The sequence below is a fragment of the Typopeltis vanoorti genome, chromosome 25 (assembly GCF_054136105.1).
Source record: "Typopeltis vanoorti isolate ZY-2024b chromosome 25, IOZ_Tvanoo_1.0, whole genome shotgun sequence".
Classification (NCBI taxonomy): Eukaryota; Metazoa; Arthropoda; class Arachnida; order Uropygi; family Thelyphonidae; genus Typopeltis; species Typopeltis vanoorti.
This window is the reverse complement of record NC_143573.1, coordinates 26,971,439-26,986,575: the sequence shown is the minus strand read 5'-3', so window position 1 is coordinate 26,986,575 and position 15,137 is coordinate 26,971,439. Positions and strand designations below refer to the sequence as shown.

General features: G+C 36.1%; 1 protein-coding gene across 1 annotated transcript in view; it reads right to left on the bottom strand.

The window, feature by feature from the left end:
• The window catches only part of LOC150092617 (protein cereblon-like), a 129,532-nt gene that overhangs the window by 79,789 nt on the left and 34,606 nt on the right, over nucleotides 1-15,137 (bottom strand). Inside the window, exon 2 of the mRNA XM_090414751.1 lies at nucleotides 9,438-9,584. Within this exon, the coding sequence (XP_090270877.1) occupies nucleotides 9,438-9,584 (147 nt within the window). The remainder of the gene's footprint in view (nucleotides 1-9,437; nucleotides 9,585-15,137) is intronic.

Here is a 15,137-nt window from a genome sequence, read left to right as displayed (position 1 = left end):
CTCTATTTGGATTAAACCCAACTTATTCTCCAAGTTTCCTTTTCAGTTTTTTTTTAGTAAAAAAATAATCTTGCATAAATATTATCTGGAACACTTAGTACAGAAATTCCTCTGAAATTCTCACATTCAGTTTATTTTCCTTTTTACAGACAGGTACTCTGAGAGCTGTACTCAAAAAAATCTAGAATTCAGTTTTCTGACTATGACTTCTGTATCATGAAGTGCAGCAACTACAAAACTTTTACACTATATTTTTTTAAACTTTTTTACTATATTGGAGCCTTTCTGGTCAAATATCATCTTCTCCAGCTAACTTTCCACGTTTGAGGTTTTTGATTTGATTTTTTTCTACCTCTAGTTTTGATATGCACTCCTGATTACATTCTGCTTGAATGTTTTCTACCACTGCTCGATCACTTTTTTGATTTAACAATCTTTCCAAGTAATTATTTCAGACATTCAGAATATCTTTATTTTCAGTTTTTCAGTATAGGATGTTATAAGGCGCATCCAGAAAGTAAGATTCAGTCAAGAATTTATATACTTTATTTTTCTACTTAGTTGCCATTGACTTCCAAGCATTTTTGGTACTGTGGCACCAGCTTCTTCATACTTGTGCCAAAAAGTATGCTGCCAGTAAGTTCAACCACTATTCTTAAGTTCCTCATCTTCTTCAAAGTGTTCGGATTGGAGCCACAGCTTCATATGCAGGAACAAGAGGTAGTAACCGGGCTGTAGTACGGGTGGTCAAAAAGTTCCAACCTAAACTTCTGAATTTGCTGGACAATTCAAGCTGCAGTGTGAACTTGTGCATTTCATGCAAAAGCATGAGCCCTAATGACAGAATTCCTTGTCTTTTGTTCTGAATTGCTCTTCTGAGTTTCTTCAGCATTTCACAATATGCATCAGCATTAATTGTGGTTCCTTGCTGATGAAAATTGACATTGACGAGCAAGATCCCTTTTTGATCCAAGAAGACTGGGGCCATCATTTTTTTATTTTTACCAATGGTACCAGTTTGAATCCCCCCCCCTGCTTTTGGAGATGATGAATGGCACGACTGCAATCATTGTTGTTTTGACTCAACATTTATTGAAATCATGTTATGCCAACAGTCATGATACAAAAAAAAAAAAAAAGAAAAAAGAAAAAAGAAAAAAAAAAGGTTATTTCCTTCATTTTCATAATGCTCCAAATATTTTTGAGCTAATTCCATTCATTGCTGTTTATGTGCATTGGTCAGCATTTTTTGAGCCCCATCTACACACAAATTTCTTATACCCAGCTTTTCTGACAAAATTTCATGAATAAATGAGTGTGAAACTTCCAGTAATTCAAACAAAAACTTCTGTAATTGTGAAACAATGATTCTCACAAATTTTCATGTTCACTCTTTTCAAATTATCTGTCATCACACTTGGCTGGCCACCACCCTCTTCATCGCAAACACTGTTGTGTCCTTTAAACGAATGACACCACTACCTAACCTTACTGTGACTCATTATGTTGGGCCTGTAAACCTTATATAGTCATCAGTAAATTTTTGCAGCATTATTGTTATCTGCAAACAAAAACCTATCATACCACGAACCTCATGACTGGTGTGATTTTTTATCTTAGCACTCATCATAAATTATTTGTAGAAACAACAAATGATAATGCAGTCAACAACTAGCTAACGAGTCACTCTATGCTACCATGCATATGCAACCCCTCTTCCATATCTTATTTGGCAGTAAATTCTGAATGGACCTTACTTTCTGCATGCAGCACATATATTCAGACAACTACAACTGAGGAAAGAAAGGAGCATATATGTTCAATACCAAACATGAATAAAAACTTCTTGATTGGAAGGCAGTTTCAAGGAGTGTTATGTGGACAATGAAACTTATCTGTGGCTATGGACTCACAGAAAGTTCTTCTAAGGAAGAAATGGAGGAATTTTTGAGTCATCAGAGCAGGCAGCTGACATAAACATAGTGGAAAAAGTGGTCCTTGTTAGGAATCTCAACAGCAGAGTAAGAAATGAATCTCACCAGGCATATAGGAACATTTTGGGAAAATGGGCAAGGCTAATAATAATAGTAAGTATTTGCAGTCTTCTGCTCAGGCCAGACTACTCATTACTAACACCACATTTCAAAATAAAGATGTGCACAAGTTCATGTGGACAGAAGACATAAGAAAAGGCTCACTGGTTATGTCATTGTTCATAGTGATATCTTCATACTGGATCAGGATACAAGAGTGTACAGAGGATTTGAAATTGGAAGTGACCATAACTTGGTTATAAGTAGGATAAAAAGAATTAAAGTTGAGCGTCTTTTACAGATAAACTGTAGACCCAACTACAGAAACATTACTGAAGAAAAAATAAAACAATATGAAAACAAGAACCAAACCTTGGAGTTTCAGTGGCAAATAGAGGTTGTCAAGAAAACATTGACTGATTCAGCCAGTAATATGTACTGAAGTTGTCTGCAAAGATAGACAAATAAGAACACCATGCTGGACACACAAAAAAAATCTTACCTTATGCTGAAAAAAATATTGGCGAATATCAAGCATGATTCTGAAGAAATAGATCAACAGTTGACCAAATGTTTACACTTAGATACTAGAAAAAAATGGGAATACAATCTGCAGGTTCATATTTTATTTGTAGATTTTATAAAAGCATATTCACAGAGAGGGCCTTTGGGGAATCTTAGATGAATTAAGAATATCTCATAAGATAATATGTTTAATAAAAACTTGTACTACTGACAGCCAAAGTATGGAATTAGATGTGAACTTTTTGATATTAAGACAGGATTGAATAAACAAGATATCCTTTTGCTCATCCTTTTTAATTTAGCATTAGAAAAATGCATTTGAGAAATTGTAAAAGATAACATAAACAGAACAGTAATATTAGGATATGCAGATGATTGCCTTAATGGAGAAAATGCTGAAGACATTAGAACAACTTTTAGGAAACTCAGAACAGCTGCTGAAAAACTAGGATTACGAATCAACCAGGACAAAACCGAATATTCAAATGTATGCAGAAATCACAATCAATGGGAAAATGATCATTTTATCATTGATAACCTGAAATTTAAAAGTGCCACTCCTTCAAATATCTTGGAACACTGATTATTCGAGATAATAAAATTAGTACAGAAATAAAAGCTAGAATACATGCCTCCAATAGATCTTATCATTCACTACATCAGTTATTATCTTCCAAAATTCTATCAAGCAGAGTTAAAACAGAAATGTACAATAAGTACAACCATTAGACCTATTGTTTTATATGGAGCAGAAACATGGAGCATAACAGACCAAGATGAAAAATTTGCAGATCTTTAAAAATAAAATCCTCAGAAAAGTCTATAGACCTGTAAGAGATAACATAACAGGTGAATGGAGAAGAAGACATAACCAAGAATTATATGAACTCTATAGATCTCCACTTCTAGATGATGAGATTCGAGCAAGTAGAATGAGATAGCTTGGACATGTGGCAAGAATGGCTAAACAAGCATTCAAGATGAAGACTTATAGAAAGTGACCCAGAGGTGGACTGCACATGCATTGGGAGAATAATATCCAAAAAAAAAAAAGACAGCTGAAATGGGAATACAGAACTGAAATGAAAGAACACAAGATATAAAAGAATGGAAGAAGTTGGTATATATGCAATAAAGAACCTTAGAGGTTCAGAAAGCTGAAAAAAGAAGAAGAAAATGGTGGACAAAAGTTGTTACAGAAGCTGTCCTGAAAAAGAAGCAAGCATACAAAAAGTTCCCAACAAATAAGTCAGCAGATGCCCTAAAAGAATACAGAGAAAAAATGTAAAAAAGCTAAGCTATGTGCAAAAGTAGCAAAACAAAAGTCATGGGAAGACTTTAGTAAGAAGATAAAAAATAAATATCAGGAAGGTGAAAAAATGTTCTGGAAGTTACAGAACATTTTTCCTTAAACTTAAAAATGTATGAAAGAGTACTGTAAAAAGGAATCAAAGATGACAACGGTGACATGAAAGCCGAAGATAAGGACATCCTAGATGTCTAGATAATTACTTTAAAAGACTTTTAAACGAAACAAGCAGTGACAGAATAGTGGTAGAAAATTTTCAAGAAGAATGCAAACAGGAGTAAATATCAAGACTTGAGGTAGAAAAAGCCATCAAAAACTTGAAATGTCGACAGGCAGCTGGAGTAAAAAAAAAACGGGAATAAAGCTGAATGTGAGAATTATAGAGGAATTTCTCTATTAAGCATTCCAGGTAAGATTTATGCAAGCATTCTTGAAAATGTAACATTATAACAAAATAACACAGAGTCTATATTGAAGTATTTCTTCTTTGTGTTGAGAAGGACCTTGAGAAGAAGCATGAGAGTGACAAGGCAGAAATTATGCAGATTTGAAAAGAAACTGATGCAGACATGTGGATTGGCTTTGGAACCCCAATCCACTTTCATTTGTAAAGTTAAATAGCATATTTTAGCATTTGGTCAAAAAAGTAATATAACTGACAAGAAATTATATTCTTGTTTCAATCATTTACCAAAACATGAGAAACTTTGATTGTGAAGTATAAATTAGATACCAAGAAATTATATTCTCAGCATCTTTAATTTATAGTATAACAAAGTGGAAAAACTTTCAATGGCTATCTCTAATCCAGAGTATTTTAATAATAAGGTGTGACACCTTTTGGCAACTCGTATATGAAAATATGACTCCTGCATTACTTCAACCGTGATATTACTTCTGGAATCTGGCTCCCAATGATGAGACCACAATAAAGGTTGAAGCCAGTAGGGATAGTCACCCTTTCCATAATGCATAGTATTATACATTCCATAAGGATATGTGCTTTGCATTATGGGATACTAAGGCAAGTGATGTGAGGTTACTAGCTTCTATATACAAGTTACCCTGTCCTGAAAATACTTCAGCCACGAACTTTGTTTGCTTATACTTGGATAAAGGATTAAACTAAGTATATAATTTCTTGGTAGCTTTAATTTATAGTATAACGAAGTAGAAAAACTTCCAAGTAACACACATTTTAACAATTTAGACAATTTTTATTGATTTCAAGATCGCATGGTCACTTTTGTCAATTGGAGGCAATGTAGCCCTTGGTTATGAATAGCTCTTCTGATCCTATGACCAGGTCCAATACTCTCACGTCCCTAGTCCCTTCCATCATATGCTTCCTCAAGTAATTATCTCTCAGTAGGTGTATAAATTCTATTACCTTCCTGCCATGTGATCTTTCTTCCTTCCAGTCTATATCTACATAGCTGATGTCCCCCGATAATAATAATAATCATTCAACCTCTATTCATTGTACTAATTTGCCGATGCATGTCTCTAGATCATGGAACTCCCTGGCCTATAGCAACAACCAACTATATTTTGTCTTACTGGCCTTGATTTCACATCAGATTGCTTCAAATGAACAGCCACCCTTCCATCTATCTCCTATTCTTTTTGGCTGCAATTCATTTGCTATCATCAGTAGTACCCCTCCCCCCCCCCCCATCCTATCTTCCCTAAAAATACTAAATCCTTCACATTCTATCCCTGTAACTACATCATCTTCTGTTAGCCAAGTCTCAGTAATGCCTATAACGTTTGATAAGGTTGCACTAATCAATGGCAAACACTCCTCCCTCTTGTTCCTGATACTTTTAGCATTAGTATATAGAAACTGCAGCATCTCTTTAGGCCCCCCCACTTACCTTCACCTCCTGAATTGATTACCCTATTCAATATTTTTGCTTGCGAGACTAGATTCTGCATTTGGTCATTCTCACACTCACTCGCCTTAAGTTCTTCCATACTAACTCATCTGCTTCCACCCTAATTTCCTGAATTTGTGCTTCAGCATGCTTGGTGAACAAAGCTCTCTCTCTAGACACCTAACACCAAAACCATTTAGATGCAGTCCATCAGTATTATACAAATCTTTCTTTTTGTCAAACACAGACCACAGATCCATAAATCCAACATCATTCCTTCTGCACAACCCACTTATTGATTCATTTCTTACCAATGCCCTCCTCCTCAGCTTGCCTCTTCACCTTCTTCCTTTTCAGTTTTGCATCTTCTAACAACTCCTTTACACCCTCCCTCATAGAATACTTTTTGCCTCTCAAACATTGATGCCAACCAAAACAATTAGTTCATTCACCTTACCTTTTTGCATCTGGATAGCATGCCTAATATCATGAACTTTTGCAGCAGGGAAACATTATTTTGTTACAAGTCACCATTAATATTCAAGAATGTTTATATAAGCAGAGATAACCTAACATAACATGGCTACTAAACAGAGAACAGGAGATAAAAGATTAGCAAATCTGGGTTACAAGCAAAATAACAAGAGAAACATTCATAGGCAGATGGCACAATGCAGTTATGCAAAAACAAATGCAATGAAATAAATAAAAATTACAGAAAGAATTATAAATAACACAGAAGAAAATATCACAAAGATGGCAAATGTTTTGCAGGCTAACAGAATAATTCTGCATAAATTGTGTTGGATTATCAAGCAGTCTTTGATTTTTTGAAAGCTTTTTTCACTTGGTTCTACTATAAATTAAAGATGCCAAGAAATTCTTGGTTTAATCCTTTATCCTAGTGCAAGCAAATAAAAATGTTTGCACATGAAGTAACATCACGATTGGGCTATTTGTATATAGAGGCTAATGACTTCATATTAACTGCCTTACCAAGAACCAAGCGAAAAAAATTTTCAAACATCTTTCTCCTCTAATCCACAATATTTTAATAATAAGAGGTGATACCTTTTGACTACTGGTATATGGAAATATGACTTCTGCATTACTTTTACCTTGGTATCATTTCTAGGTCTGACTCCACTGATGAGATCTCAACAAAACCAGTCTGGACAGTGGCCCTTCTCATAATGCATAGCATTATGCATGTCTGTAAGGATATGTGCATTGCATTATGGGATACTAAGTCAATTAATGTGAAGTCATTAATTGACCATGGAGTGGAAGACAATGAAGAAAACATTGACAGATTCTGCCATAAAGGCATGTGATGGGGTTGTCTACATGGATAGAAAAATCAGATCTCCATGCTAGACTGAGGAAATTAAAAAGGCAATTAAGGAAAAGAGGAAACATATTGAAAGTTCCTGGTAGTAAGTCCGCATGTGTTCCAAGAGAAAACAGCAACAAAGTGAAGCAATGTGTAAAACTATCTAAACAAAATTCACAGGAAGATTTTTGTAAGGACATAGAAGAAACATCAGGAAAGTGGCAAAATACTCTAGAGGCTACTGCAAAAGCTTATAAATTGAGGAAAAAGTATGTCAGAGATGATTAAAGCAGCCTTGAAAACCAAAAATAAAATTCTACTTTTCTGGAGTACAGTAATTATACTGAAAGAATGCTAAATAAAACAAGCATGATGATAGAAAACATTCAGAAGGAATGCAATCAGGAGTACATAACAACTCTTGAGACAGAAAACACTATCATAACCTAAAAATTGGAAAGGCAGCTGAACAGATGATGTTTAACAAAAATGCAGAAATATGGAGATAAAGGTTTTATACAGTGGCTACACTGCATAATTCAAAAGAGCTATCAGAAGGTCAAATTCCAGATGATTGGAGCTGAGCTTCCCTATGAAAGCTCAATTATACCCATTCACATAAAAAGGGAAATAAAAGTGAATGGGAGAATTATGTAGAAATTTTCCTACTAAGTATTCCAGGTAGATTTATGTAAGCACACTTGAGACAAGGCTAAAAAATTGTGGAAGAGAAACTGGGAAAAGAACAAGCTAGATTCAGGCCAAATGGAGATAATCAGGATTAGATTTTCACTTTAAGAAATCGTGCGAATATAACAAGGCTCTGTATTTAAGTGTTATAGATCTAGAAAAGGCATATGACAAGGAGCCAAAAGAAAAACCATTCACAACAATTATATGGTAAATGATACATTTTAAGGAGCAATATACACAGTCTATATTTGAGTTGCAGTCATCAGTATAAGTTGATTTACCTCAGCTGATTAACCAGCAAATTAGCTTCTCAATGTACTCAGATAACATAGATTAGTGTATTTTTTAACAGTTTCAATCATTTTATTTCATTAATAGAATTAAAATATTAATATGAAATTAATGGATTTATAACATTTGTCTATCACATTTCAACTGCTCAGTTAAATAATGCACTTAGTTCCTCCAATCTTGAAGTTCAAATGTTCATCATAAGAAGTTCATCCATTCTCACTATTACACTTCCTGTCCCATTTTTATATTTAGTGCTGGCATCCTTATCACCTAACCTGGAAAAGTGTTTCTACTAACCCACCATCACTCTAAATTATATCTCCATCATCCACTCAGTATGCTAATATCATCAACTTATTATTATTTTTTTATATCAGTCCCACATGAGGACCCGAGACCTATGACAAGACAGTGCCATGTGTGCACATGGTTAGAGAGAAGAAAGAAATTTGTTTGTGTATGTGTCTTGAAGAACTGAGGTTGTCATCATTGGAAGACTATCCTAAAGAGCAGAGGTATAGGGAAAGAGGAGGATGAGAAGTTGGTTCTATAAGTTTGGAGTGGAACTGTTCATGGGAACTGACCAGAAGCAGCATATCATCATATACTGTATATTTTAAGGAAAGTAGAAGGAAGATAGTAGCCAGTTCAGTGGAGAAGCATCCATGGAAATACAGAAAAGACATAATGCAGCAACAGAACATCTCTCTAAGGGGAAACTACTGGAGGGAGTCAGTGAGAGAGGGATCATCAATTAAGTTCTCTTCTGAATACAATCAAGCATTTTTTGAGGGACATGCTAGATGTACTATCAGAATTGACAAAAATATTCTAAGGCCAGGCAGATTTTAAATCTATAAAATATCAGGAGTTGATTAGGAGAGAAGTATTGTTTAGAACAATAAAGAATACCAACTTTTGGAAGGTCAAAGTTGCTACTGACATGATGTAGACAGGCTAGATGAGAAAGTCAACACAAGAAGAGAACACTGATTTGCAAACTAAATTCACCTGAGCACTACAAGGATTTGGAAAAAAAAAGAAAAAAGAATGGAAAGCACTGTCACCAGCAAAGCTATGGAGAGGAATGGTGCCAAAAGAGAGATCATTGCTATGTATAGGAAGAAGGGTGTAGGTGAAAGAATGGAGCTCAAGGGGCTCCATGCTGACTTACACACCTCGATTGCAGCAAATTTAGAAGAGAAAGACTGTTTTAAGAATCTGTAGCTGTCATCAGAAATCAGCCTAACTTGAAATATGGCTGCATAAAACTTTCCAAAATATAGGAAAAACCTAGAGTGTTCTTTCTTTAGCAGATCTTATGACAAAAAGAAAATTTCAATTATTTTTTAGGAAACATATTAATAACTTGCCTGAAGGATTTTTGAAAAACTGAAGAAGAACTCCTTTAATTCCTAAAACTGTACTATTTCTTTGATGAACAGCTAACTGACTAGGAATATTCTTGAGATGTGCTGGTTCAGCAACATCATGACCACAACGTCGACACAATAAAATATCTAAGAGAAGAAATATTTGATAACTTAATTTGTCAACTTCATGCTGATTAATCAATAAATTAATTTAACAATAAAATTCTGTTTCATGGTGTTGAAAAATTATTTTCTGTATTTATGTTTACAACTACAAAGAAATGCAGTACAAATGAGTAACTAAAGAAAAAAAGCCAACATGATGTAAAAATTTCAAGTTTGGTCACAGTTTCTTGACTATATAAAAAATAAATAAAAAATACAAAATAATATAAAATTAATAAAAAATAGAAACAATCTTTGGCCAACATGAACTTAGCATAATCAACAAATAACTGGATATTACCTTCTAGAAATACACTGCTAAACTAATATTTCACTGGGTTTCTACCCAGCATCATCAGAGCACAATTATAACTGTGGAAAAAAAATTCAAACTGTAACTGAAAACAGAACCAATGGCCTTACACAGAACTTTCTATGGGTCAGAAAGCCATAGAGTTAATTTAGAATGGAAAGTGGTTAAGTCAGGCTATCAGGTCTTAAAATAATAATGTCCCAGATCTTTGGTAAATTAATGCAACCATACTTGTTGAGGTTGAGAGAGTATTTTTAGAATCAGCATCATATATGAAGCAGGCTCGCAAATCTATAACAACTTCTATGTAATAAATATGTTTTAAAACCTCCATCTGATCCTATGTGAAGGAATATTCAGAGCATGGCCTGCCACTACCGATTGCCATACAGATGATTGCTGATGTAATTTTTGTGTTCTTCAAGGCAGATGTTAACTGATCTACTAGTCTGTTCAAAGTAGGCTAAACTGCAGGCACATGGACCTTTATACATTGCAAAACGTGCAAGAGGATGTACATCCTGAAGTGTATAAATCTGATCTTTAGAACATATCAAAGTAGCTAGCTGAATAAAAAGTCTGAAAGTGGCATGGAACATATTTGCAGAGAACTTGTTAAATATTATTATTATTATTACACCCTCCATGGAGTTGACAGACTCATCGTGGAATGACTTCTGGTTCTTCCTCTCTCACGTTCTACTCTTTTTATAATCCCCTCTGGATTAATCTGATAAAATCCTCTCACTAACTTAAACATCTCTATCATATCACCTCTCTTCCTCCTATCCACCAAACTCTGCAAAGTACATTTCTTCAACCTTTCTCCATAGCCAGAATACCAGATAACCTGAACCACTTCCCAAACACCCTAGATCTCTTCCTCACCAATGACTCCTCCAAATACACAGTGAAAGTAGTGAGCCCCCTGGGCAATTCTGACCACAATCTAGTGCTCATCTCCTCCCCCATGCAACAACACTTACACAGACACTCCCATACAAGAGTAGTTGGCATTATAACAGTGCCAAGTGGGACAGCCTCTGCAACTTCTATGCTATCCCATGGTTGGACTATTGCTTCCTTCCTTCCAACAAAAACATATATACTGAACCTATTACCAAAGTAATCCTCACTAGTATGGAAACATACATTCACACACTGCTCTGAACTGCCATTCCCTAAGTAAACCATGGTTCTCCAAAAGATGTGCCAAGGCTGTACAGATGAAACACCAGACATACCATAACTGGCTGAAATTAAGAACCTCATCCTCTTGTATAATCAACATGTATAATGCTATGCATTAAGGGAAGGGCCACTACCCAGACCAGTTTCGACCTTTATTGAGGTCTCGCCAGTGGGAGCCAGACCCAGAGGTGGTGATACTAAGGTGGAAGTAATGGAGAAGTAATATTTACCTATACGAGTTTCCAAACTTCTGTAGTTGGATTGCCAGCTTTTTATCTGGATGCACAATGTGTGTGATGGTGGATGGGCTCCCTATCCTCTCACCATTCAATTAATGCTGGAGTTCCACAAGGTTCTGTCCTTTCACCAATCCTCTTCCTGCTAATAATCATCAACCTACTTCACTTGACCTCCAACCCAATACACAGTTTTGCAGATGACAACACATTATGCTCCTTGCTTTCGTTTGATAAACTTTATCCTATACAACTCACCTCAACCACCATCAATTCTGATCTCCAAGCCATCCTACAATGGGGTTTCGATAACTTCATCAATTTCAATGCTAACAAAACCCAGTTCTGTCCTATTTACCATAAAAAAGAACCATTGTTTACCAGTATCCTTTTTGACAATACCCAAATTTCCAGATAGTTTGAGATCTCTCTTCTTGGAATTACCCTCACATCAAACCTCTCCTGGCACAAACACATCACAACCATTGCATCCTCAGCTTCAAAAAAAACTAGGATTTATCTTTCGCTCAAGTCATTACTTCACTCCTGAACAACTGTTAATATTATACAAATCACAAATCAGCCTGGCTATTGAATAATGCTCCCACATATGGGGTGGGGCTGCTAAAAGCTCCCTCAAAATGCTTGACTCAATACAGAGTAGAGCAATTAGATTTATTAATGATCCATCTCCTCCCAACTCTCTCCCTTACTTTCACACAGACATTTGGTTTCTGCAATATGTATATTCTACAAATATTTCCATGGGAAATGCTCATCTGAAATAACATCAATAATTCCTCCACTCAGTACTAAGCTTGTTGGAACACGTGCATCTGCTGCTCAACATCCCTTCACGGTACATCTAGAAACAAACAGAACAAGTTTCTTTTCCTCCTCTTTCATCCCTGCAACTGCTGCACTGTGGAACAGCACCCCCCCCCCTGCTGCTGTGTTTCCCAAGGAATACAATTTACAGTCATTTAAATCAAATGTAAACAAGTTCCGCCTTTCCCAACCCACTACCATACACAGTACTAATGTATATAGGTTTGAACCAACCTCTTGTGTATGGGCACACTACAATATGCTCTCTAAACTTCAGTCTACTGTCAAACCATCACTCCCAAATCTCTAATCTCATCCACTTCTTGCAGTATGGCACCATTGATATACAGTTAGTACACAGCCTTATATTTCTGCACTCCAAAATGCAGATACAAATACAAATCTTCCTGAAGGGATTCAGCATCAGCAGTGCTACTTATAATTCTTCCCAACTTTGCATCATCAGCAAATAACTGAAGATCCCCAATCTGTCCACATGATATAATGTTTACAAACAAGCTAAACAGCAGGGACCCAAGAAAGAACCCTGGGGCACGCCACTGGTTACCCTTCTTTTTTTAGACACTGCTCCATAAATTTAGTTTAATCCTTTATCCAAGTGTGTGCAAACAAAGTTTGTGCCTGAAAGTATCTTCAGGACTGGGGTAAAGTGGTACAACACCGGGCGACTCCTTGCAAAGGTGGAGCAAGCTACCAACACTCCTATCTCAGTATCTCCCATAATGCAAAACACATCTCCATGCAGATATGTATAAAGTTATGCATTAAGGGAAGGAGTCGCCCGGTGTTGTACCACTTTACCCCAGTCCTGAAGATACTTTCAGGCACAAACTTTGTTTGCACACACTTGGATAAAGGATTAAACTAAATTTATTATAGTCTGACCAAGTGAAAAATAAACTTTCAACATCTTTCTCTAAATCCAGAGTAATTTAATAAAAAGGTGGCACACCGTTTGGCAACTCCTATAGGAGGAGATGACCTTGCTAATGCTTCTGCCTTGGTATCTCCACTTGGGCCTGGCTCCCACTGAAGAGACCTCAATAAAGGTCAAAACTAGTCTGGGTAGTGGCCCTTCCCTTAATGCATAACATTATACATATCTGCAAGGAGATGTGTTTTGCATTATGGGAGATACTGAGATAGGAGTGTTGGTAGCTTGCTCCACCTTTGCAAGGAGTCGCCCGGTGTTGTACCACTTTATCCCAGTCCTGAAGATACTTTCAGGCGCAAACTTTGTTTGCACACACTTGGATAAAGGATTAAACTAAATTTATTATAGTCTGACCAAGTGAAAAATAAACTTTCAACTCTGATCTATCTAATGATCAGATCTGATCTATCCAATACACTATCTATTCCCATCCTCTGCAGCTTATACACCAACTTATCGTGTTATTGTGACTGGCCTATAGTTGGAGACTTCTGTCTTAGAACATGCTTGATTCTAATGTATAACATATGGGATCAGAATGGTTTTTCTGCAGATCCCTGAGCTCAGTTTCAAGGGCTGTCATTTGAACAAACAGTCCTGAATCGGTGAGTAAGTGTCTTATAAAAATCGCCAAAGTTCTCTGCAAATATAACCTCCATGCCACTTTCAAACCTTTCATTCACATTCATACGTTCTTCTAACGATGAACTGCATCCTTTTGAACATCCTGGAGTGTATAAAATTCCTTGTGCCTACAGTTTAGCCTACTTTGGATATATTGGCTGATCAGTTAACACATGCCTTGAAGAACACAAAAATTATATTCACAATCATCTGTATGGCAAGTCGGGATTGTCAGACCATGCTCTAGATGCTCTTTACATAGGATCAGATGGAGGAGAACATCTATATTATACAGTAGTTGTTATAAGTCTGAAAAACTATAATGAAGAACTCTTCCAACCTCAACAAGTACGACTGCACTAATTTACCAAAGATCTGGGAGAGACCTGATAAACAGACTTCTCTGAATGGTTATGGTTATCCAACCCACAGAGGGTGCCATGTTAGGACATTAGTTCTGTTGTCAGTTACAATTTAAACTGTTTTCCTCAATTACATAGTTCAGGGATCTGTGCCTATCACAGTTATAATTGTGCTCTGATGATGCTGGTTAGAAAACCAGCAAAATATTAGTGAATTTAAGAAATATATTTTCCTCCCCTCTCTTGGTGTTATTTATATCATAAAACATTATTATGAATCATCGACAACATCTAAGCCTTTCTATACGTATCAGCATTCATGTTTTGGATCAAACTGGGAAATATGGAGGATTATTATTATACAGATATCTCCATGGAGTCAGAAGACTCATCGTTGGAGATGCATTTATTCACACACTAACCATCATTCACAGAATACCTACCATACTTCTCATTAAACTCATTCACTGATGAAGCACCCACAGTCACCTCTGGCGACCCATTCACCATCCTCCAAGCTAAAAACCTAGTCCTAATACCCTTGGTAACAACACTCTTACACAACTTCTACTGATGGCCCTTTGTTTTCATTCTCCCTTCTTGCCATGTACTGAAAAATGTCTTCAGTATCAATCCTATAAAACCCTTTAATAACTTAAATGCTCCTATTATGTCTCCTCTTTTTTCATTCATCAGCTAAGTTTTGAAGCCTATGGACCGTCAATCTATTCTTATTGGGAGAACTCCACAGACCTGCCACAACCTTTTCACTTGCCTCTAGATCCTTTCCAGAACTTCATCACCAAAGAATCCGAGAGTCCAGATCTGTGTGTTGTAGTCCAGATGTGGCCTTATTAAAGCCTTATATAGGGGAACAATAATCTTACTATCTCTGCTTGTTAGAATGATCTTCAGCAACCATGTAATATGATGTGTTTGGTACCTTCGCAATATGCCCTCTAAACTTCAACTCTCTATCCACAATATTATTATATACTATTATGAGGGAGATAGCTCGGTTGCAAG